At 40.2% G+C, this 25,822-nt stretch overlaps 1 protein-coding gene and 1 long non-coding RNA gene across 4 annotated transcripts in view; one reads left to right on the top strand and one right to left on the bottom strand.

Moving 5' to 3' along the window:
- The window catches only part of Steap2 (STEAP2 metalloreductase), a 24,004-nt gene extending 6,517 nt beyond the window's left edge, over positions 1-17,487 (top strand). For both annotated transcript variants that reach the window (XM_028862473.2, XM_028862479.2), the window contains exons 2-5: positions 6,366-6,887; positions 10,618-11,145; positions 12,523-12,687; positions 15,488-17,487. In XM_028862473.2, the coding sequence (XP_028718306.1) occupies positions 6,399-6,887; positions 10,618-11,145; positions 12,523-12,687; positions 15,488-15,775 (1,470 nt within the window). In that variant the 5' untranslated portion in view covers positions 6,366-6,398 and the 3' untranslated portion in view covers positions 15,776-17,487. The remainder of the gene's footprint in view (positions 1-6,365; positions 6,888-10,617; positions 11,146-12,522; positions 12,688-15,487) is intronic.
- Positions 6,881-25,822, bottom strand: LOC114687870. Of its 2 annotated transcripts, XR_003733715.2 has the most exons (5): positions 25,725-25,822; positions 24,245-24,294; positions 23,388-23,542; positions 14,952-15,106; positions 6,881-7,518 (listed from the first exon to the last, which is right to left on the bottom strand). It is a non-coding gene; the product is annotated as an uncharacterized LOC114687870 (long non-coding RNA). The 2 variants fall into 2 exon arrangements; XR_003733714.2 differs by lacking the exon at positions 6,881-7,518 and having other exon boundaries at positions 14,780-15,106; positions 25,725-25,819.

The following is a 25,822-nucleotide window of genomic DNA, read 5'->3' as shown; positions in this document are numbered from 1 at the left end:
GAGGCAGTTCTGAGACTAGTTAGTTCTGCCTTTCCACCCTCCACCCACCAGTGGGGACCCCCCACCCTGCATTGTGCAACCAAGCTGAAGGGGGGGGGAGGGAGAGAGAGGTGGGGTGGGAGGAAGAACGGATGGATGGATATATTTACTGGTCAGTGGCTTTTTCAGACATTGAGGGATGCAGAATTTTTTTAAGGGGAGTTTGTAATTAGAGTGGGTGATATTAACTTTTGATAAAAATGGGTGCATAATACACATTTCCTGAAAGCCCTTAATTTGTATATTTAAAATGAACAAGTTCTTTGTGTAAATCACAACTCTATCAGGTTGTATTTTTAAGTTCTGTGTATGGTGCAGTATTCATGATTTCATTGATTGGATAACCAGGAAATCAGTGCCCATTGCATGTCTTTGGCAAGTCAGCACCTGGTTGAGTCCTTGGGGACAGGTGAGTTGGGAATGTGGATCCCTGATGTTGGATTGATTCCTAAACTGATATCACCCACCACAAATACCTGAAGTTCATAGCTGAGGAACCAATAAGGAGATGTTTTAACTCACTGAAGAGGATCTAAGGGTTGAGGAGATGGCTGAGGTGGTAAAGTGTATGTGGAGGACCTGAGTTCCATCCCAGCACCCACGTAGAAAGCCTATAATCCTAGCACTAGGGAGGCCAAGACAGGAGGTTGGAGCTGAGGGACCATATCTCAAAAAATAAAGTGGAAATTGATTGAGATAGACACCTAGCATTGACCTTTAACCTCCACATGCATAGGCACATACATGCATGCATGTGCACCTACCCACAGGTGCCCACACACATGCATGCACACCTAAAATTATTATCTGAAATCTTTGAGGAAAAAAATGTTTTAGCTAAATTTATGGAGTTAGATTTAACCAGAAATCCTTTTTGTTGAAAATGTTCCTAAAATTAACTGTTTCACTGTCCCACCCATTCTTGGAGCCAGGCTGGCCTTGAACTCATTGCTCAGCTGTGGATGACTTTTATCTTTTTTGTTTGTTTGTTTGTTTTTTGGTTTTTTTTTTTTGAGACAGGGTCTTACTATGCAGTCCTAACTGGCCTGGAACTCCCTATGTAGAGCAGGCTGGCCTTGAACTCACAGGGATGAGCCTGCTTCTGTCTTCCGAGTTTTGGGGTTTAAAGTTGTCTGTCAGGGCCTGGCACTTGACTGTTCTGACTCCACCTACCAAACACTAGGATTACTGTTGTGTGCCACTGTGCCCAGCTTCTGCCCTAGTGATTGCAATTCAATGAACATAAAATTTTGTTTTAGTGACTCGGTATGTAGAAATGCCATGAGATCTACATAGTTAGTTATTAAATACATATTGAACATGTTATTGTATACGTCGTGAGCCTTGGAAGTCTGAAACGGCTCCGAGATAACCACTGCATTAGGAAATTGCATGTTTATTTCAAGAGGAGCCATAGCCTTGCCTTTGGGATTTTCTGAAGGGTTTGAAAATGTTCAAAATCCCTAAACAAAACAAAAACACTTTTATACCCATAGAAATCTGTTACTGCCCTACAAGAAGCAGTTGGGTTCTACTTGTTTATTTAAATGTCAAGGGAATTTAGGGACTGTCTTAGCACAAGCTGAAGTTGTAATGGTTAAAGTCTTCATTGAGTTAGAGAAAATTGGTTTGGGATATTTGACATTCCATTTCTGGAATGTGCTCCTGCCTTTTGAGTATGACTAAGCAGGTAACTGTGGGTTGGGGGTGGGGAGTGGGGGGCTGACTCCAGGGTGCCTTCCCTCTGGGGAAAGGCATTTTCTCCTAACAACTACTGGGGCCTTTTCACTTGGAGCCTCCTACTGGCTATGAAAATTATGGCCCTGTAAAGCTTGGTAGTTTCACAAACCAATAAAAAGGGGTGGCACAAGATTACCAACTCGACCACTGTTATCACTGCGCTTTCCTGAAAGAAGGACATTTGCTCTACAGAGTAGGAAAGATACATTCATCAATGTAAAGGATGATCCTTCAAGTGGGGTAACCAAACAGCGCCTTGCTTTCCCGTGTGTTTTTAGTTTGTATTCAGGAGTCAGTGCACGAGAGCATCTTTCAGGCAAGGCTGTGGAAAGCCAGATTCACTGTGAGACATCCCTAGTTTTAAGCTAGATTGCATTCATGGCACACTGTTGTCAAAAATGATGCAGTAGTTACACATGAATTAGGGAGCAGTTAGTAAACACAAATTTATTATCTTTCACACATATAACATGGGGGGAGGGAAGGGCTGGGGCAATGGCTCAGCGGTTAAGAGCACTGTTCTTCCAGAGGTACCTGGGTTTAATTCTCAGCCCCCACATGGTATCTTACAACCGGCTGTAACTGTAGTCCCATGGGATCCAATGCCTTCTTCTGGTGTGCAGACATTCATGTAGACAAAATACCCATATACACAAAATAAACAAATCTTTAAAAAAAAAATGTGCGCACGCACACACACACACACACACACACACACACACACACACACACACACACTGTTGAAGTAAGGGAATGTGCATACACGGTAGTTTCTCCTGTCTAGGGTATGCTTTGACTATACAGTTTGTTTTTTTTATTCTAAGCTGATGAATTTTTTATTATACTTTTATTATAAGTACATCCTGTCTCTCCCTAATGAGCCTGAATTTCTGAATATAAGCACTGTGTCTTCCCCTGCTTTCTATCTCTTATGTGCCGAGCACACAGGGGCCCGGATACATTCATGTTGGGTCACCGCAGGGCAGCTGTGCAGTGAGACTGTAATTGCTTCATTCCTTGTCAACGGAAATGTGTACTGTAAAGTTTACAGAGCTTTTTTTTCCCCTTAACTAGATAAATGTGGAGATGTCATTAATAACCATGTATTCACTTCTTAGACATGAAGGAAATGATCCAGAATACTAGATGAACAAATTATAAATGGATGAAGTTTTTGCACCACCATCTCAGCATCAGATATTGTCCATTGCTTATGGGAGATGGCCTACTCTTAGGTCAGAAATGGGGGACTCCAATGGGATATGAACACACTCTTTGGCCCTTTCTTTTTCCTCCCCTCTAAAAGCAACACATTCCTCCAAGGTGGTTACAGATTCCCTAGAAGACACGTGGCACCCCTCACCTGAGGTTTTCTAAACGTTACTTAGAAAACACTCATATTTTGTTTTATGGTATTAATAAACTCAGATCATTTGGTATGAGCTAGCCCAAGCTGAGATAATTAGTTAAAGTTAGCGTTGGTTTTAGACACACACAGATGACATTTGGAGATGGGGATCAGTTGCTAGTTTCCCTGTACATTTATTCTGCAGCTTCAGAATGAGCAGAGGTTAGAGACTTTTTTTTAAAGATGGTTCTCATTATGTAGCCCAGGCTCCCTCACAGAGCTCCCTCTGCCTCCAGAGTGCTGGGATTAAAAGCCCCATGGGAAGTTAGAAGACTTGTATTTGAATCCTTGCTCTCAAATCTCTTAGTTCTCTGAGCTTCTGCCTCATTTATGTGGGAGGTAATATATATTCTCTACTCACCTGAGGATTTAACAAAGTAATATTATACATGAAAATATTTTATGAAATAACACACAAAAGTCTGGTATATGGTTTTAACAATAAACATTTCCTATCTTGGATCCATGAAAGGTCTCTTTGGGGCTGGCAAGATGGTGTAATGGGTAAAAGTCCTTGCTGTGCAAGCCAGATGATCTGAGTTCGATCCCCTGAGCCCACAGTGTAAAGAGAAAGCTACTGTCTCCACAAAGTTGCCCCCTGACCTCCACAGACATGCATCCTTACCAATGCACACAATAGGTAATAAAATAAAATCTCTCTTTCTCTGTCTCTGTCTCTCTGTGTGTGTATGTGTCTCTCTCTGTCTCTGTCTCTCTCACACACACATACACATACACACCTTAATCCTACAATGCAAGAATCTTATTATTTATTAGTTTAGTTTTATTCTGTTAGGGTCCAGTTAGAACATGCCATTACGAATACTATGTGAATAAGGTCCAAACATGTTAACACAATGGTTGCCCATTAATAGATATAAAATTTGTGGTTTAATAAGAGGCCACTGGTGATGTTTTTAGGTTCTAAGGTATTTATGTACTTCTTCACATTCTGATTTAGAGAGGTCTGAACTTGTTCTATTAAAAAAAAAAAAGCAGATAAGTGATAATTTCTTTGTGTTTTATTTTTAACTTGGAAAGTCCTTGTCATCATGATTATTATGCTAGAAGATTTTGCAGTTCTCACATGAGAGCTGCTGTAGTGTATATTGAACAGCTCGGGGCTGATGGGAATCCCTGGCTTTGATTGACAGTGGATCTCGTAACACTTTTTATCCGTAGGTAATGTGTATATGAGGGGAAGGCAAGTTGGAAATTTCACCCTTCATTTAGAAATGGAGTGAGTTCTGGTTTCATAGCTTATGGCTCCTTTAGTTGCTGATTCGCTGGATGGTCCTGGAATGTGAGGCTGGCTCTGTACTACCTGGCTGCCTAGGTATGTCTGAGAGCATAATTACACTTCCTAACCTGAAAGGCCTGAAGTGAACAGGTAATAGATGTAAAGACGGTGAATTTTCTCCAGTCACCTAGGTTAGACATTAAAATCACTAAGTCATGCTGAAGAGCAGTGAAAGAGCCAAAGAATATCACAGATAGGCACATGACTCCTCCATCCTGTCCCTGTAGCCACTTCCCAGCTAACAGCAGCAGCTGCAGGGAAGATAGACCCTTCTGAAATCTCTCACACCCACCCAATAACACATGCCTTCCCTGGCGTTCTAATCCTGCCTTTACTTGTTCTCATGCAGCACTGGACAAATTAATGGTTCTGTTTTCTGTTTCATCTGCAAATGGGCATTGTAATAGCACCTACAGCATTATCGGGACAGTTCTCTGGATTTGGTTAACATGTGAAATATCAGACAGAGCTGAAACCTGTACTATATAAAAATTAAGCAATATTAATATTAGTATTATTCGTCTACAATTTAGTTTATGGATCTCTTCAGGGTCATTGAATATGACCTATTGATAGTATAGAGAGTTGAATTTTCCACATGTTTTGAAACATTCTACTAGCGCCTGTAAAATCCATTAACTTCTGAAATGATCTGCATTGCTGTTAACATGAATGAAATTGTGCAGTAGGGACAGAATGTAATAGTATTTTTCTGTCAGAGCCAGCAGTGACTCTGATGCAGTCTGACTTGTGTGAGTGAGCAAGTTATTACAAATATAAACACTAGTCACTTAGATAAAAAATAACTTGACAGTTCCCCTCCCCGCCGCCAGGTCATCATGGTCTTCCTGGCCAATGGATGGAAGAGAGAACATGAGTAGACACATGTTATGTATTTGAGACCATGAACATGACTAAACCCTTTTACACAGGGAAGCTATTTTATGGAATATGGGGTGAATGATAGGTGTCTGTGGTATTTAATTAATCCTTTGCAAGGTTTTCGCTGTTTGGTTTTTCTCTTTTCCTTTTCCTTTTCCTTATTTTATTTTATTGGAGACAGGGTCTCACTATATATCCCTGGTTGGCCTTGGAACTCGCTCTATAGACCAGGCTGGCCTCATACTCACACAGATCCACCTGCCTCTGCCACCTGAGTGCTGGGATTAAGGTGTGTGCCACCATGCCTGGCTCTTCACTAGATCTGGATGCCTGTTGTTCAAGTTATGGCATTAATTTTATTGTTGGCTGTTTTATCTTAGTTGCCTTCAAAAATCCGTAGTTAGTCAGGTATATTGGATAACTCATAGACTCAACCCCTATATGACTGTTCAGTTTTGGTTGTATTGCATGGAAATTTGTTTTTATGGATCCTTTTTAAAGCTATCTCTTGGTATCAAGGTCCTTTCCTCTGCTTCTGGTGTCATTTCTGATTTGCCGCCTGATCTGTTGAGCTCATGCTTGCTAGAGCTGTTTTTGACAATCTGAGAGAAATTGCTTCTTTGCTGTAAGCCCTGCTCCACACAGGCGGTTGGTTCCAGAGTCCAGCAGCATCCACACCGGTGTTTTTTTTTTTTTTTTTTAAGAAATGCAGACTCTCGAGTCTTCCTCCAGACCGGCTGAGTGAGAATCTACATTTTAAGATTCCCAGGTTATTTGTGTGAACTTGCGAAGCCTCATTTAGCTGCTTACCTTTGTGTTAATTTCTCTATTTAGAGATCTTCTCTAGCTTACAAATTGTGCTTGCTGTGTTCTGGGTCATCTAGCATGTCAAAATATTTTGTCTTTAGAGATGTAGGACATAATTACAGTGTCTAGAAATGTTTTAATGTTTGTTAATAGGTTTAATTGGGGAAATTTTTCTTTTCTCTCTGCTAGGACATTCCTGGAGATCTTAGAAGCAGTTCTACCATGGAATCCATCTCTATGATGGGAAGCCCCAAGAGCCTGGAGACTTTTTTGCCTAACGGCATAAATGGTATCAAAGATGCAAGGAAAGTCACTGTGGGCGTGATAGGAAGCGGGGATTTTGCCAAGTCTCTGACCATTCGGCTTATTAGATGTGGCTATCATGTGGTCATAGGAAGCAGAAATCCCAAGTTTGCATCTGAATTTTTTCCTCATGTGGTAGATGTCACCCACCACGAAGATGCTTTAACAAAAACAAATATAATATTCGTGGCTATCCACAGAGAACATTACACCTCCCTGTGGGACCTGAGACATCTGCTTGTGGGCAAAATCCTGATTGATGTGAGCAACAACATGAAGGTAAACCAGTACCCAGAATCCAACGCCGAGTATCTGGCTTCGCTGTTCCCGGATTCCTTGATTGTCAAAGGATTTAATGTTATCTCAGCTTGGGCACTTCAGTTAGGCCCCAAGGATGCCAGCCGCCAGGTATGTGTGGCCTTAACTTTTATTATATGTCTGGTATTTTTTAGTCAAGTAAACCAGGTTCGAACGCACTTGAATGATTATTTGAAAACTATGCAAGGCCACGTGACAACCACATTCCAACCTTGTAAAAGCGTGTTTCTCTTCCAAAAAAATGGTGGAAACTTGATAAAATGACGGATTTTTCCGTAATAACCAGTTAATTAAAGAAAGGGTGATGTTAGCTGATGTCTCATATGACCGTTACATTAATCCTCCAGAATTTTTAAAAGATGTAACATGTTCTTATTTCCCCCTCTTTCTGCCCCTCCTCCCCCTCCCCCTTTCTGCCTTTGCTGTTTGGTAATACAGTATTCCATCTCCGGATGAAATAGGACTTCGTAGAACTCATAAGAATCCTAAAGAATAACCTTTGTGTTTTTCATAGATTAAGTTCTTATGGCATATGAAAAGTAAAGTCTGTTCTAAGCATGGAGTTCAGGCCATGGGGCAGGTAGGCAGAGGTAGACCGGGTTTCTCAGATTCACTCTCAGAGTACAAGGCTCGAGATCACACTAGGGGTCACTCTTCACGGAGTCCACTTTGTGAAGGAAGTGGATGGCAGGTTCTGTTAATGCTTCTGGAATGAGAACATCTATAAGAAAACACATAAGGAGGCCACTTTAGAGGCCCTTCAGAGCTGTGCTTAGGTCTTAAATCTGAGGGCTGGGGTAAAAGGACCTTCTCCTTTCTGCTCACAGAGACGGTTAATTATGGGGCTGGAGAGATGGCTGAGCAGTGAAGGGCAGATACTCTTCTTGCAGAGGGCAGGTGTCTGGTCCTCAGCAGCCGCACTGGGTGGCTCACAACTGCTTGTAGCTCCAACTCCAGGCCTCTGAGAGCACCTGCCCTCATGTGCACAAACTCACGTTTATTACAGAGTGCACTATCATTTTATTCTGTGTCAGGGTCATGAACTCTATATTGAGGACTTGCCATCACTGCAACACAAGTGCCTGGGCTTGAGGGAAAAAGATTGACTTTGCTCACAGTTCCAGCGGGTGTGGTCCATCATGACAGGGAAGATGATGGAGGAGAGCCACTCACGTCATAGGGCCGACAGCAGAGAAAGGGCGGACCCCATCCTCTGGCTTGCTCCTTTCTCTTCATTTATTCATCCTGGACCCCAGCCCACAGGACGGTTAGCCCGCCTTCACCGTGAATCTCTTCCTTCCTGCACTGCAAATGCCCTCAGACACATCCAGAAGTGTGCCCGACCTTGCCTTAGGTGGTTTCACATTCAAGCACAAGACAAGATTGGCCGACACAGGAACCACTCACTCCAAGTCTGCTCCCCCCCCCCTCCTGCTCCCTCTTGCTTTCAGTTTTTTGAGACAGTCTCACACTTGAGTCCACACTGACCTCTCAACCTTGTGGCAGTCTCCAAAGACTGGGATACAGGCATAAGCCACCTCACCTGGCTCAAGTATTAAAACAGTGCGAGCTTTCCCCACCTCTGTGTTAGAGGCCAGACCAGGGCAAGTCAGGCAAGCGCCTGATCATGAGCCGCACTCCAGCGGCTAGAGACAGTTCTTCCTTTCTTTTTTAAGAAAACATGTCCCATAAAATTGGCAAATTTGAGCCAGGGCCGATGAGACAAAGTTGACATAATCCTTTGCTCATATTCATGATCATTTTAATTTTTAATGGAAAAAAACCCTTCATGGAACAGTGATTAAATTCAAATTCAAAATGAGCTACAAGCTCCATCATGACAAGAGCCATTTAATTGGTACTTCATCATGCTTGAATGATGAACATTCATCAGCTTTGAATGTTTCACTTATAGTTCTAGATTTATTATATGTTATCATTTATAGGCTTTCCTCCATATACGGAAAAAGGGGCTTATTATAATATGTTATCATTGATAGGCTTTTCTCCATATATGAAAAAAGGGTTTATTATAATATGTTATCATTTATAGGCTTTTCTCCATATAAGAAAAAAGAGTCTATCATAATCTGTTATCATTTATAGGCTTTCCTCCATATACAAAAAAAAGGTTTACTATAATATGTTATCTTTGATAGGCTTTTCTCCATATATGGAAAAAAGGGTTTATTATAATATGTTATCATTTATAGGCTTTTCTCCATATATGGAAAAAAGGGTTTACTATAATATGTTATCATTTATAGGCTTTTCTCCATATAAGAAAAGAGTCGATTATAATATGTTATCATTTATAGGCTTTTCTCCATATAAGAAAAAAAGGGTTTACTATAATATGTTATCATTGATAGGTTTTTCTCCATATAAGAAAAAAGGGTCTACTATAATGTTATTATTTATAGACTTTTCTCCAAATAAGAAAAAAAAATTTGCTCCACTATTTCATACCTGCAATAAATTAATACCAATGCTTTCCTTATTTCTTTGCTACAAAAGGATTCCTATTTTAGAAATCCATATTTGTTTAATAGCACAGAGTTTATGATTCATAAAGCTGGCTGCCATCAGCTGAGAGTCAAAACCTGAAAGCCGAACGCTGTATTGTCCCCTTTGTGTAAGTAAGTTTAGCATGTCAACACTGCAGTGTGGCTTCTTTCAGGGCCTGTGCACAAACGTCTTCGGGGATATATTTGGAAATTTGTTTTCCTCAAACAGCACTAGAGACTTTGTACCAATATTTTTCTAGCCCTGAATGAGATGATCTTCCTATTCATAGTAGTAGCTCACTCCAGCAGTGAGCTGGAAGTTCAACAGATACTTGTTGAATTTTCGACTATATTATAGCATCAAAGGGGTTTAAAGCCTCCTCACTCTACCTATGCCATCATTGGAGTTCCTATAGAGATGATAGATTTAGTCTTAGAAAATGGCAGTTCTATTCTGTTTAAGTTAACAGCCTTACAGAATCATCCTTTTACTTGTGAAGAAAATAAGTATCAAAAAATGAAACTTTATATGCTCACCAGTGAAACAGTGTACCTGGAATTATTCAAGTGTTTTACAAATACATAATGAATTGGCCTCTAAACGTAAAGATAAAGTGTATAAGGAGTCTGGCATCATGACACCGTTTGTACATTTTACCTGACAAGGTCACCACCTGGAGTCTGTGCCCATCTGTACTCTTGCTGGATAGTTCTGAGGGGCAGGGCTTTCCATCACTCTCGTAGGCAGAATCTCTACATTCCTACAACTAAAAGTTGCCCATAGAAGCAAGGAGATCCAGCCTCACCCTTAGAAAGCTGGGCTGGGAGGAAATGGCCCCAGAGGCCTCTGGGGGGGTGTGCCTTCACTTGCAGCTGCTGCGGACCCGGGTGCCCTACAAAAGCATACCTCTCTTCTAGCAGCCTCCTTCTCATGTGAACCTCTCCGAGCCTTCCAGATTTGCAGCTGGATTCTTTTCACGTTATTTTCTTCGTAGGGGGCAAAGATCCTTTTGTTTTTATTGCACTATTTTTAAGTCTGTTTTAAGATACTAATAAATCTTACCATAGTGTGATACTTTTGATTGATTAATCCATGGTTAAGATACTGTTTTAAAACTGTTAATAATGCCTGTGGTAGGATTTACTGTAAGTCTGTTTAATAACTTGCAGTTAATAATCACTTCTTCTCATCTTCATGCACTGGTATCACTGGAAGTCATTAAACAATGCACCACAGGTTCAGTACAATTTGTGACTGATGGTTGGACTTTTATGCACCGGCGAGGTAATAAGCCTTCTGTTTTTCCTCACAGGTTTATATATGTAGCAACAATATCCAAGCTCGACAACAGGTTATTGAGCTTGCCCGTCAGTTGAATTTTATTCCTGTGGACGTGGGATCCTTATCGTCGGCCAAGGAGATTGAGAATTTACCCCTGCGACTGTTCACTCTCTGGAGGGGGCCAGTGGTAGGAGCCATAAGCTTGGCCACATTTTTCTTCCTTTATTCCTTTGTCAGAGATGTGATACATCCATATGCCAGAAACCAGCAGAGTGACTTTTACAAGATTCCTATTGAGATTGTGAACAAAACCTTGCCTATAGTGGCCATTACTCTGCTGTCCCTGGTGTACCTGGCGGGCCTCCTGGCGGCGGCGTATCAGCTTCGTTATGGCACCAAGTACCGCAGATTTCCACCTTGGCTGGACACCTGGTTACAGTGCAGGAAACAGCTGGGCCTGTTGAGCTTTTTCTTTGCTGTGGTCCATGTTGCCTACAGCCTCTGCTTACCGATGAGGAGGTCAGAAAGATACTTGTTTCTCAACTTGGCTTATCAACAGGTACTGAACGCGCTTGTTATTCATCTGGCTCTCGTGGCGTATCATAGCAGGAACTGTAAAATCTGAGTTACAACAGCATAAATTGATATATACTTCACAATGGCATTTTTCCTGAGGTACACTGAGGGAACGGAAGTGCTGTTTCTGTTTTATTTTTTTTTAAGACAGGGTCTCTATGTATCAGCATATGCTGCTCTTCTGCATAGCTGTGCAGATATTGGAGAGGAATATGTTTTTTTGGGGGGAGGGGCTTGTTTTGCTTGAGACAGGGTCTCACTGTGTAGCCCTCACTGGCCTGGAGGTTTCCACGTAAAGCAGGTTGGCCTCGAACTTGAAGAGACCTGCTGCCTCTGCCCTCTTGAGTGCTAAGTTTAAAGGCATGTGCCACCACACCCAGTGGACAGGAATTTAGCCAGATCTTTTTCAACATAGGAGCCCAAGAGCTCTTTTGGGTTGTTGGTAGCAGTGGCTTTATTTATTTATTTATTTTTTTAATTTAAGTCTGTTTGTTCACTGAAACTGGACAAAGTTAAGATGGTATTAAGACTGCTTTTTTCTGCCAGCAGATATATACTTAAGTCCAATTTTCAGCTGAATTTCCTTAACTTACGCTCCAGTTATGTTGTTTGTAGATAAACAGATAATACTAGAAGTATTCAGTATGCAGATTACCATAAATTCACAGTTAAGTCAGACTGGATTAATATGCAATAGCGATACAAGGGAAGGATTTTTAGAAAAATATTGCAAAAGAACGAAACCGGAGCTGGGAAGGTATATTAGGGAGTCATTCGAGTGGGCAGATTATTTCAGCTCCATGGAAGCTTATCCTGAGGAAAGTTTGGTTTTCAGGAAAGAAAGGTTAAGAAGAAAGCAGAATCGCCCCTGGGTGAGGACGAAGGGAGCTTAGAAGTCCAAGTTAAACTTGTAGAACATACGCAAACATTCAGCCACAGTTATAGGAACCTGTAGAAGCACCTCGGATCCGAGTCTGACTACAAATGCTTCTTTGCTGTCACGTGAGAACTAGTCAGTTGGCGTTCCTCGGTCTAGGGCTCGGGGCCTCTGCAGTAGTGACTCACTGTGGACATGATGGCATAGGCTTGTCCCCTCTTTACAGGACAGAAAAGGAGGGTGCATTAGTCCTGTTTCGATTTAACATTCTCTCTTTTCTCTACATCTGGATTAATACTAAGAACAGGTTCTCCATGATGGCTCATTATACTGAATTAATACTTCTTAATTAATACATTTTAAACATGATCATAAATGGCCTGGCTCTTCTTAGGCCAAGAGTAAAGGTGTGTAGAATCAGCTAATGTTCTCTGAAGTAAAGGAAATTCACATTTTTTTTTTGTTTTGTTTTGTTTTTGTTAGGTTCATGCAAATATTGAAAATGCTTGGAATGAGGAAGAGGTTTGGAGAATCGAAATGTACATCTCCTTTGGCATCATGAGCCTGGGCCTACTGTCCCTCCTGGCAGTCACTTCAATCCCTTCAGTGAGCAATGCTCTCAACTGGAGGGAATTCAGTTTTATTCAGGTATGTGGGGTTTGGTTTGGTAACACACCGACAGCATAGAATTTCATTGTTAAGTTCGATGTTAAATATGTTCCATCTGAAAAGAGTGCCTTTGAGGCCGTGGTCGCACATCCAGTTCAGGCAGCACATGAGGCTGGAGGCCGGATTGCAGCCACTCTGGTTGGTAAAGGAAAGGCCATTAGAAGGCAATCATAGCAACGCCTGTGATGTTGTGGAATAAAAGGGAGGAGTGGGCTTAGGTCGAATGTAATGTTGAAAGTCAATTCACTTTGACTTTTAAACAAGATTTGCTTCCACAAGCGCTTTGCTCACGTGTTCATCTGTGTACCATGTACATGTCTGGTGCTCACAGAGGGCAGAAGAAGGTGTCAGATCCGCTGGAACTGAAGTTTTGGACCAGTTGTGCACCACTATGTGGGTGTTAATCAAACCAGGTCCTCTGCAAGAGCAAGTGCTCTTAACCACTGAGCCATCTTTCCAGCCTCCAAAAGTCAGATTATTATCATTATTATTATTATTATTATTATTATTATTTTTTTTTTTTTTTTTTTTTTTTTTGGTTTTTTTGAGACAGGGTTTCTCTGTGTAGCTTTGGAGCCCGTCCTGGAACTCACTCCAGGCTGGCCTCAAACTCACAAAGATCCACCTGCCTCTGCCCCCTGAGTGCTGAGATTAAAGGCGTGCACCACCACCGCCCGGCAAAAGTCAGATTATTATTAGTCAGATGAACTCACATGCACACGCCAGTCACAAGCACTGTCCAACGAGGTCACTATGCTAGTGGGTTGTGACAACCAACTGCAGTTGTGAATCTTGTTAATGTATTTTACTATGTCAGTCATAAACCAATGCACAAGAGTACCAGTAAAGAAATCAAAGAATACTTGTGTTCTTTAAAAAGTTAAATGGTCACCTCCATTAATATCTGTATAAACATATTTACATACTTTAAATATATATTAAATTTGGATTCTAGTTATATGGTCACAATCTATATTTTCTGATCCAAATGGTATACAGCACAGTATATACAATATATAGTAGAATCCTTTGATAGTGTATTGTCTTATTTTATTCCTTGCTTGGTGACTTTTTTTTTTCCCTGGAGGAGCAGGGAAGTGTTATGACAGGGTTTCTCTGTGTAGCCTTGGCTGTCCTGGAACTCACTTTGTAGACCAGGCTGGCCTCAAACTCATAGAGATCTACCTGCCTCTGTCTCCCCAGTGCTGGGAGGTGTACATCCTCATGCCTGGCTGCTTGAGGACATTTTTAAATAACATTTTTATATATTTGAAAGTGTCATACATGTATACAATGTCATTTTATTATATATATACACTCCCTGCTACTTCCCTCCGACTCATTCCTTTTTTAAAGTCATGCAAAAATTTTATTGAAGCTAAGGACAACCCTTGTCTAAATTCCTTTTCTCCATTTGAAGAGAGGGGAATGGGAATACTTTCCCAACTACGAGTTTATCACACCAGAAAGGAAACAGAAGGCTTTCTGATAGAAGGTTCTAGACAGACACCTATCATCCTAACGTTAGCCGACTAATTGCAAACATCTTGCCTTCTGGAGAGCCGACATTTTCCTAGTGAACGTAGACATTACATCACTATACTAATGTGCTATGACTTTTATGTAATATAAACTAGTTGACAAAGTAAGTAACCTTAAATGTAGGGAATTAGGGAGCTGAAAACAGTAACCTTTTAACCTATAAAATAACTGACTAAAACGTTTTTAGTTACCTCACTCATTTGGTCAGTAACCACATGTTTGAATTGTTTCTTATATTACATATTAATACTCTAAGTTTTATAATATTTTCTTGTTAAGTAGTGTCTATGTGTGTTATTTATTTATTTATGCATGTATGTATGTATGCTCAAAAGATCACTCTTTGAGCCGAGCGGTGGTGGCTCACGCCTTTACTCCCAGCACTTAGGAGGCAGAGACAGGCGGATCTTTGTGAGTTCGAGGCCAGCCTGGGCTACAGAGTAGTTCCAGGAAAGGCTCCAAAGCAACACAGAGAAACCCTGTCTCAAAAAACCAAAAAAAAAAAAAAAAACCAAAAAAAAACCACTCTTTGGTATTTAATGTTGTATGTGTGTTTGTGCACATACCTATAGACACCTATATATACACTGTTACATGGTTTTTATACACAACATGCAGCAATTTGGATAACTCTCACCACTATTTTGCCTATTTGTTGAGACAGAGTTTCACTATACAGCCTGGGCCGGCCTCAGACTCACAGTGTAGATCGGGCTGGCTTTGAATTTGCAGTCCTCTTCCCTTGTCCTCCCCAGTACTGGGATCACAGCCGTGTGCCATGGCAGTTGTACAACCGTTATAAAGCATATGGATGCCGTGCAGATCTAGATCATTAGAGAAAAGTGTAGAATCAGTCCTAAGGACATAAACAAAATATAAAAGTGGTGTTAATTATAGTTGAATAAATTTGCGATCAGAATGATCAACACAAAGGAGTGATTATACATACCCATTTAATAAAACATTGCACAACATTAATGATATGCTTTCATTTTTAATGTCATGGAAATGCTTGTGTTCTACTAAATTAACTAATGAGACTATTCAGCTTATGCGTTATGGCCTGATATGTGCAAGATTAGAGCACTGCAAATAAGTGTATATGAAATTCAGGAAACTGTCTTAAATTGCTTGATTCAGATGATAGTAGGTCAGTGACTTAAGATTAAACAGGAGCAGTGTATCTGCATAGGCTGTTATGTGCCTGAGTGATGCATTTCCCTTTTTCCCTCTCAAGTCCACGCTCGGCTACGTTGCTCTGCTCATCAGCACTTTCCACGTCTTAATTTACGGATGGAAACGCGCTTTTGCAGAGGAGTACTACCGCTTTTACACCCCACCAAACTTCGTCCTTGCGCTTGTCCTGCCCTCGATCGTCATTCTGGGTAAGACGATCTTACTCCTCCCATGCATAAGCCGAAAGCTCAAAAGAATTAAAAAGGGCTGGGAAAAGAGCCAGTTTCTAGAGGAAGGCCTGGGAGGAACAGTCCCGCATCTGTCCCCAGAGAGGGTCACGGTGATGTGACGAAAAGAGATGCTCATGGTGCCATATACACTTCTCTCATGCCATCGCTTCACGACTCCCTCCACGCTCCCAGTAAGTGGACTGTCAGTGTGCTGTAGTGTGAAACCTGGCAGTGAGATTTCAGCTGAAATAGTGATAGGATTTTCTTCAAGTTCATTTTGATAAATGTCCTATTTTGCCAACATGAGATTTTGTAGCCCACGTGTATTGTTACAATCTAGGAATATTTTCTTTTGTGCAACTGTAACAGTATTGCTATTTTAACTATATTGCATAATCAGGCAGAAATATCTGTAGTTGATAATATAGAGCGTTTAGAACACTTGGCAAACCAGCAGGATTTGAAGCTTTTAATGTTACTCGGTGGATATACTTTTTCTTTGAGGCTAAAGATTTTAATTATTACCCAGTTTAAGAAGCAGAAATGCATAATTATATATTATTGAGGAGGGACACAATGTATTAGCATCTAGGGTGCACAGAAGCAATCTTATACCTTCATAAAATGGGACTGGAAAAATAGCATTAATTCTACAAAGCAGTGTGAGTGTATGAGCACACACAAATTACAGACGAACCTGAAATCGTATTTAAAATGCACTGGAGATATGAAATGAATACTGCTAATGCACAACTCATGAGAGCTTTATTTTCTTATGTTACAGAGCAGTTTCTTTTCATATTCATGTCAATCAGGGAAAGGACTCCATGACTAGGCCACTCAGGCTGTTATTTTGAATCTAGTTCTACAATACCAACCCCAGAAATTGTAGAACTGTCCGTAATTGCTGTGGAAGTGTCAGGTCTGCACACGGTCCCATGTCAGGTCGTATTTGTTACTTTGGCCAGCCACCACTCTTCCTGAGTGGGATTTTACTGATGTCCACTGAGGGAATGTGGCCTGGCTCTCAACACTTGTCCCATTTAATATTTACAACAGACCCATGAAATAGTTATCTTCATTTTACATGTGGGGAAACTGGAGGATAGAAAAGCTAAATTTGCCTAAGGTCACACCGTGAAGAGGTAGCAGGGTGAGCAGTCATGGCCAGGTAGTCATCCTTCAGAAGCCGTCGTTTTTATGAAACATCAGGATATATCACCCCTGCCCCGTCTCCAGGCACTACATTCATGATGTCAGTCTGGATGTTTTCTCTCTTGTATAGCCATTGACAGTCTTTAGAGTACATTTTGTGCATCAAAGGATGTATAGAAGTATCTTAATCATAATTTTATTATTCCTGGAACCCACAATAGCACAGTGCCTCCCTGTGCAGTGAAGGACTGAGCAGGGAGAGAGTCAGAGCAGTACAGACGAACTGTTGAGATCCTGCAGCTCTTCAGAAATTCCCACCAGCTGGCCATGTCCTCCGCACTTCCTGGGAAACCCTCCTGCCTTCACTACCATTCATTAGGAAGTTGTTTATAAGCACGGAGGATAATAGGACAAGTGACTAGTTATAAATCTACTCCAGAGACATATAATCATGTAGATTATTCATACAATTTCTCAGTGCTTGTATTCCACGTGTAAATTGTATTTTGTTCAAACTTTGGGATATATGTGTTTTCTCCATTTGTTCCTTATTATAGTACAAAATTATAGATAAGATGTAATTATATGTGTTCTTCAGAAAACTGTATCATTTTTAAAGTTACCTACTGACTCGAATCCAACCATCAAAAATAAAATGACTCTTATTTTTGTGGAACCTGTCTTTCCCACCAGTGTCTTTTTCTGTTCCTGCACTGTTAGTCTGGAAAATTACCCACTATTCTTCCATGATTTCTTGGTGAACTGTAATATTGAACACCCTATTTTCATTATATTGATCATAATCATGAATTCTTAGTAGGAACACATTATAGTGATGGCTTTTTAACAGTAATTACCTACAAGCTGGGTGTGATGGCGCACACCCTTAATCTCAGCACTCAGGAGGGAGACGCAGGCGGATCTCTTGTGAGTTAGAGGCCAGCCTGGGCTACAGAGTGAGTTCCAGGACATCCAGAGCTATAGTGAGACTGTGTCTAAGTAGATACATACATACACACATACCAATACTGTCATGAACTAGTGAAAATAGCAATGTGTTTTCAATACTTGCTTACTTCTTAAACTTCATTCTAAGACAATTTAATGTGAAAATACAATGAAGTATTTCTAAAATTTAGATGATTAAAGTACATTGTTATATATGTTAAGTTGCCCACAATATAAAGTTACTGCTATTATACATACATGGGATCCTTGGAAATATAAAATTATTTAAAAACTACAATTATATTTCAAATGACACTTTTTCTTTGGAATGCTACAAAAATGGAATAATTTTAGTTTTAGGGTAAATGTAATATAGTCATTACAATTCTAAATGTTGAAAGTCCCCTCTCACAATGCATATCTATTTATTGACTTTCAGTGGGCACAGGCACCTCTAGACAAGCCTGATGAACTGAGGCTGTCCCTGGGATGATGTGTTCTCTCCTCCCTCTCTGTCTCCGTGTCTCTCTCTCTCTCTCTCTCTCTCTCTCTCTTTCTCTCTCTCTCTCTCTCTCTCTCTCTCTCTCTCTCTCTCTCTCTCTCTCTCTCTCACACACACACACACACACACAAAATAAATGAAATACAATTAAAATTTTTTTAGGGGTGAGGGAGGGTAGGAAAGATTTTTAGAGAAGAGTGAAAATTTGTTTATTAATTTATGTTTTGAGAAGGATGAATGAGAAAATGATAGGAATGTAGAAAACATAATCTGTCTTAATCCTTTGTAAAGACAGCCACATAATTTTTCCTATGAGGAAAAAAACCCATATAACATGTATCATGCTACTTAGCTTTTGTGCAGAGTTCATGTCTCCTTTATTAGGAATATTTAAAACCACATTTAAATATAAATATATTCATATTAACATCTTTTTAAAGAAGATATGCTAAAATTTAGCTCAGATAACCTACATGAGATTTTTATTTAAATTTTAAAACATTATAAAGTATGAATAAATTATCATTACTTATCAGAGCTAATTATTTTATATAATACAGAGAGTGGCTGATGAGTTCATGCTAAACTTCCTGATTATTTTCTTAAACATCAGCATAACTTCAAATTGACTGAAAAATTTTACTTTCAAAATTAATTTGATAATGATAAAAATATGTTCCTACTTTGTCAAATTATGAAAATTATTTTTTAAAGGGGATTCAAGAATATATTTAACCCAATCCACATAGTGACTTCCAGGCCAGGGCTATATAAAGAGACCCTGTCTCAAAACATATTTTTTTTCCAGGTTTTTCTATTATTCATTTCTTATGTAATATGACAAAAGTTTTAATTTAAATTTTTATGCCATTAAGCTATTTAGTAATATATTCTATAATGTTCCCTCTCAAAATGAGGTTTATTTATAAAATTTAAGTATTTCACATGGCATTTAAAATATAAGTACTATAAATGTAATTTGGAACTATACTGTAAACTAATTATACCTGTATCAGTCTATAAAATCCTGCTTTGAAATGTGCAAGCAGAATAAAATAGAAATTGTTTTGTAAGTTGAGGACAAAGCAATGTCACACGTAGTGTAACGTTCCTCGGTCCAGTGTTACGGCTCTGTGTGATGTCAGGAAAGTGAGTTGCTCGACCTGCACTGGGCAGAACTGAGTAGGGCCAATTCTGGCCTATGTTCAGTCTTTATAATTACCTAAAATGAAGTGTAGCGATTTTAGGGGAAATTGTCTGTTCTTCTGAACTTCACAGGAGTGAACGGGTTCTTCAACACTTTTGAGTGTGACAAGATGATAAAGTGCTTAATTTTTGGGTTCTAGCCATATGATACTAAAACAGTGTTTCTTTTTAGCTTAACGTGCATATTAGAGATTGTTGGGCTGTTTTTTAAGTTTACAAATCACTAAATTTCCACTGTGCACAGATCCGCAATGAAGACAGACCAGGAGACTTCCCAGTAGCTTAGGGACGCTCCTGGTAGCTAGATGAGCTGAGGTAACTCACAAAAGGAGGTGCTTTATGGAATTGTTCTCACAGAGATTTCCTTCCAAGGTTTTCCACAGTTGTGCAGGTTTTCATCCTTCACGGTCTGCTCTCCTCACTCCTGAGCTGCTGAGGACTGCTGTTCACACCTCTTGGAGCGAGGTGTCCTTGTGACTGGCCTCATGACTGACTGAGAGGTGTCTCTGTGATGAGTGCTGGCCTCTGAGGACTACTCTAAGGAAAGTGGCATGTGTTCTTTATGGGCCCTTCTGTCTGGCTAATGAGGTTGTGGATAAACATCTGTCCCCAGAGGGTCAAGACAACACTCAGAGGCAGAATCGAGGCTACTAGAAAACAGACAAGTCCCTGCTTCTTCCTGTGTTTAAACAATTACAACTGAACTTCTGTGTTCTGTGAAATTAAATTGTGTCCTTTCCAGTTCTTTGTGACAGTGTTCATTTAGCATTCTTGAATAGGTTAGACTGTAATAATTCTTACTTTTAAAAGATTTTAAAGGATAATACACAATTTACATTAAAATTAATATTCTATTATTAATTAATTTATACTTGTTTTTTGCCTTTATCGTTAGCTATTTTGTATTGGTGTGTATGATTTTCTTTGTACAAAATGTCCTTGTGTGTATTCATTTTTGCTAAAGGCTTTGTCCTGTAAAATATTGTTAACAAATTGTACACCATGATTTTATGTCATTCTCCTAGATCTGCCTTATAAACATTTCAATAAAAAGTATTATTTAATGTTTTAATTTTGCTTTTTTAATCTTACTAGTTTGAATATTTGATGGAATTTATCTAATTTTGGGGTCTTTTTTTTTTTTTTTAACTTTTTACTTATTCTTTGTGTCTTTCACATCATGTCTCCCAAGCCTACCCATCTCCCTCCCCTGCCAAAATAAAACAAAATTTAAGAGAAAAAAAAAGGAAGAAGGGGGAAATCCCTTTATGGAAGCTGCAGTGTGACACAATGAGTCGCACAATAAACCCCTTTGTCCATACGTTTTTACATGCAGTGGTTTATCACAAAGAATCACTGGTCCGGTTCGAGGTCCCTGGCTCAGCTGTACCCTCAGCGCTGGGCCCTCACTGGGACACTTCCTGGACATCCTGTTGCTGCTTTGTATTGTGGAGATTCTGTAGCCCTGGGTCCACAGGGCTGACACCCACCCCACCCCCACCCCCCCTCCCCCCACCCCCGTGTTCCAGCAGAACACAGATGGGGTGGGCCAACATATAACCCAGGTTCTAAGCCAGGGTAGTTGCAGGGTTGGTCAGTTCTCCAGCTCTCCTCTGTCTTCGCCACCAGGGTGAGCTCTCCAGCATTGCCCTGGCTAGTTCACCCCTTGCAGTGATGAGGGGCAGGTCTAGTTCTCCAGCTTTCAGGTTTCATGTCCTCAGGGTTGGTTCTCCCACACCTACACCTTCAGGGCCAGCTCTGCTGTGTTGTCCAGGTAAGGTTCCGGGGGCGGGGGGGCGGGGCACTCTCTCAAGTGCTGCAGCTGATGAGGGGCAGGGACAGCTCCCCCACCTACTTCAGCATTGATGGGTTGTGGGTGCGGATCTCTCCACCCATTCATGCTGCCCTAAGGCAGATGAGGGGAGGGGCTAGGTCTCCATGCTCACGTGCTGAGGCTTGGCTCACCTGGGCTGTCAACAGGGTCAGCTCCACCGTGCTGCCCAGATGAGGTGCAAGGCCAGCTTTCCCGAGTGTTTTAGCTGGTAAAGGAGTCAGTTCCCTGGCCAACTGGAGGCGGGAGCGGGGAATCTGGGAGGACATCTCTCCCTCACTCCCACCACCACAAAGGAGATGAGGGAGGACAGGACCAGCTATTGGTCTTTGTTTTTACAAAGATATCCAGAAAGCAATCCAACTGATAGTTTTGCTTGGGTATGGGACTGTTTTTACACAAGTAGTCATTTAAAAAAAACAAAACAAAAAAAACAAAACAAAAAAACCCCTCTATTTAATGAAGATTATTTCATTTCATTGAGCATTTTTAGACGAGGATACCTACAATATTTAAGCTATCCTGCAAGCCAGGAATATAGTGTTAGCTGTTACTAAGTGTCCAGTGTCTAATACAGTATGTTCCATAGCAGATAAAGAGACATGACTCATTTTTTAGAAAATTATGCTGTTCATCTCCTCTTTGACTATTTCTTCCTGCCCGGACCTCACGTCCCTCCCTATCACTGCCTCCCCTTCCTGGCTTCCCTCCTGCCAGTGGCCCAGAGCTGCCCTGTCTCCCAGGAAGGAGTTGCTAGGGTGCTGCCACCCACTGCTTCATGATGAGTTCTATCCATGCAGCAGGTCCGGAGAAACTGACATCTGTGGATCTGCATGAAGATGCTTGAGTGTGTATCCTGACAGGATCACCAGAATAAAATTCTCAGTTAAATTTGAATTGCAGACAAACAATAAATAACCATTTACTATTAATATTATAAGTGTGGTATAAGTTTTACATGGCCCTTTTTTTCCCCTAATGTGTCAACCCAAATGAAGGGTAAAATTTGACCAAGTCGATATAACATGAAATTGAGCTAGTAGATATATTATCCATTCATTTCCTCCAGATGGAATGTTCCAAAGTACAATTCAGCAGACCTTCGTGGAAATAATTTATAAACCCAAGCAATTAACTATACATGTTCAAAAGCCATGACAAGTTTAGTAACATCTATTTTTTCCCTTTCTCTGTCCAGGAATAACAGTCCCAAATAAAGTGATGATAACTGCTGTGTGTTTATGGACGGCTGAGGAAACACAGTAACACAGGTGGAATTGTTGAATGATGAAGTAGGAAATAAATGGGTTTTGCGGTTTTATGCATAAGACTCTGCAAACTCAAAATCCAGATGTGTTGAGAGATCCGATGGCAGATTCATACCGATCAAATGTATAGAGTAGATATTAAATTAGCACAGAAATTTACTGACACTCTGAAAAATATCAGTTCTACAGGTGATAATACCAACATGGCTTTAACTACACATAGTGTATTCTTCAGTCTGTCCATAAGAATTCAGATTTTAACTTAAAAGATGATAGGATTTATTATAGACTGAACTGTGTCATCCAAAATTTGTATGTTGAAGTCCTAACCCCCATTGCCTCAGAGTATAACTGTGTTTGAGATTGGCCTTTAAAGAGATAATTGGGGTGAGATTAAATGGGTGAGTCTTAATCCAGTATGACTAGCATCCTTTTGAGATTAGAATACAGGCGTGGACAGAGGGAAAACCATATGAAGAAAAGGGAAGAAAAGAGCAGGTCAAGAAGAAAAGTCTACACAAAACCTTGATCTTGATCTTCAGGTCTCCAGAACTGTAAGAAAATCTCTGTTTTACAGCCACCTGACCCATGCATGGCATTTGTTACTGCAGACTTCACGAACAAATACAAGGACCATGAAATCAAAACAAGTGAAATGATTCATACAGCTGGAGTAACTGATGTATAAACGTGTCTGGTGAACCCTGCTTTGTAATAAAGACCTGTATCATGTAATCACAATACATAGTTCATACTTGTAAATGCTCAGGAATTTTTTTCATTTTTCATAGTATCAAAAAACTAGAGAGTTGATCACTTACATCTTTTGTCCAGTACACATGAACGGTTTCCCCAGCCTCTCCTTGCAGTCTAGATTTCTGTTGATACAGTTTTTACTTGAGTAACTGACGTCAGGGGTGGCCATTCCACTGGTCCTTCCTGTTCCTTGTCTTAGGCCTCAATCTCTATGAGTGGTCTGCCGAAGAGAGATGACTACTTTTTAGGCTTGCAACCACAAGCCGATCTGAAAGACTATTTAAAACTCAGAAGTAAATTAAATTCCAACTTGATACGTATTTCTTCTATTATAAATTTCCCCCAAGCTAACCCATTACATTAATAATATTTTGTATGCTATGAAATTTCCTTATTTAAAATAAACTACTCTATAACTGTCTCTATAAGTAATAATGTTTGTTTGAAGATTTAGAGCATGCAGCATCAGGTTAAAGAGAATTAAATAATGTTTGTTTGAACATTGAAAGCATACAGCATTAGTTTAGAGAGAATTAAATAATGTTTGTGTGAACATTTGGAGCATACAGCATCAGTTTTGAGAGAATTAAATTCATATGTATTTTAAAGTACTTACAAAATGTTAATTAATGATGAATAATTGCAATTTTGCTAACTTGCTAATTAGGCAGGGTGCAAACAAAATCAGAAGAACTACATTGATATGATATTTTGTTTATTTAAGTATATACTTAACTTTCTTCACTACTTGTAAATGTACAAATTGTATGTAGATTGACATACTGAAACTCATCTTACATCTACAAGTGCTCCTAAGAAAATAATTCCTATCTTCATGGTGTCAAATTCTGCAGGATTGCCAACATATTGAAACGTGTATTCTCTAGGTAGATCTTATTTCTCACATTTCTCTACTATTTACCTTTTGTTGAAGTAATTGGACATCTCAATAGTCCTTTCATCCATCTGTGTCTGCATTATTATAAGAAAGGATCAATAATTAAAATTAAACCCACACACTTAAACAGTTGAAGTTCTTAAAAACTTAAATCTCGGTGCATTTCTGGGGATAAAATAAAACAAATATTGTCACTTAGACAATTGGCAAATAGAATAGTCCAAGCCAGTCTCCCCCCTCCCCCCGCCATTTTGAGATGTCTAAGATTGGTAAAACTACCCCAAAACAAAAATGATGAACACACCCCATGAGCATCTTAATTTTTTTGTGTACATTTGTTAAAATGGGAATTCTGATTCAGTATTTACACCAGGAGGTCCAAAATTCTGAATTCCTGGCACGCCTCTATGAATCACCTACTCATGAAGCCCAAGGTACTCACTTTGAATAGCAAGGATCTAAAGAATGTTTACTTTGAATAATTGACACAATGCTTTAATTTTACCTTAGATCAAAATCTAAAAGTAATGTTTAATCCTTGAAATTTCAAAGAACATTTATTGAGTAACTGGTATGCTCTTGACAGGAGGACCAAAAGTGTGGTCTTTAGAGCAGAGGCATCAGCATCACCTGTGAACAAGCTGTAAACACAAGCCCGAGCCACATGAGGTGTTCACACCGTGCCTACATCGCCAGCTGAGGACACATAGCCACATCCTTTCTCAGCATTTCACAGGCATGAGTGGTTAGGTACAGATCTCAGTAAGATAATTGTCCTTGATTTTAAGAGTCTAAGTATCATAACATGGTTGGGCTGCTTTGTTGGTAAATACCACTAACTACGCAGTGAGTGTAAAAAAAAAAAAAGCATACCACACAATATGGCACCCAACACAAGAGAAGAAATAAAGGTTTCCTCTCCAAAATCTTGTAAGCCCAGTTTCATAGGGAGTTAGCTTTCTGAAGATGGTGGTGTGTGTAGTTAATTCTCTACCCAGGTGATAGGGGATGAAGTATACAACTTCCATCCCTGTTGCTTCTCAACCTGCCAATGAATAAAATATATGCCACCGTAGGGAAAAAAAATTACAAAGTTGGACTGTTGATTTGCCAGGTGAGAGAACCCACCTGGCAAAGATTTTAATGTTTTTTTCTGGTTGCAAAATTTGAACTTCCCACCCCAGGCCATACTAGGCTTCCAACATCAGGGGTTCCAGCATTCCAGATAACCAGTCTACTGCTTGAAAGCTTCCCGACACTGTACGACGCCTCATTTGTTTGTCTAACTGTCAAGTTAGGCCACTGAAGTACAAGTGAGGCAAACCTGGGAATTTAGACTAAACTGACCGGGTCCTATCACTGGAGAGGTAAGTGGTCAGCTTTCAACACCGTGCCAATCACATCCCTCCGAATGCATCCCACCTCCAGCTTTCACTCCTCCGCCCCACACAGGCCCTTATCAAGCAAGGGTGGTCTCCACGAGACTGAAACTCTAGGTGCATACCGCGATCTGTCAGAGGTCTCCTTTGTCTCCCAGTCGCACACTCGCAGACCATCCTTGGGCAAAGTTTGGCTCTCCCAGCTTCCGTAGGCCCCGCCCCT

Source organism: Peromyscus leucopus, chromosome 3, assembly GCF_004664715.2.
Source record: "Peromyscus leucopus breed LL Stock chromosome 3, UCI_PerLeu_2.1, whole genome shotgun sequence".
In the NCBI taxonomy this organism is placed as follows: Eukaryota; Metazoa; Chordata; class Mammalia; order Rodentia; family Cricetidae; genus Peromyscus; species Peromyscus leucopus.
This window is presented reverse-complemented; position numbering and strand designations above follow the sequence as displayed.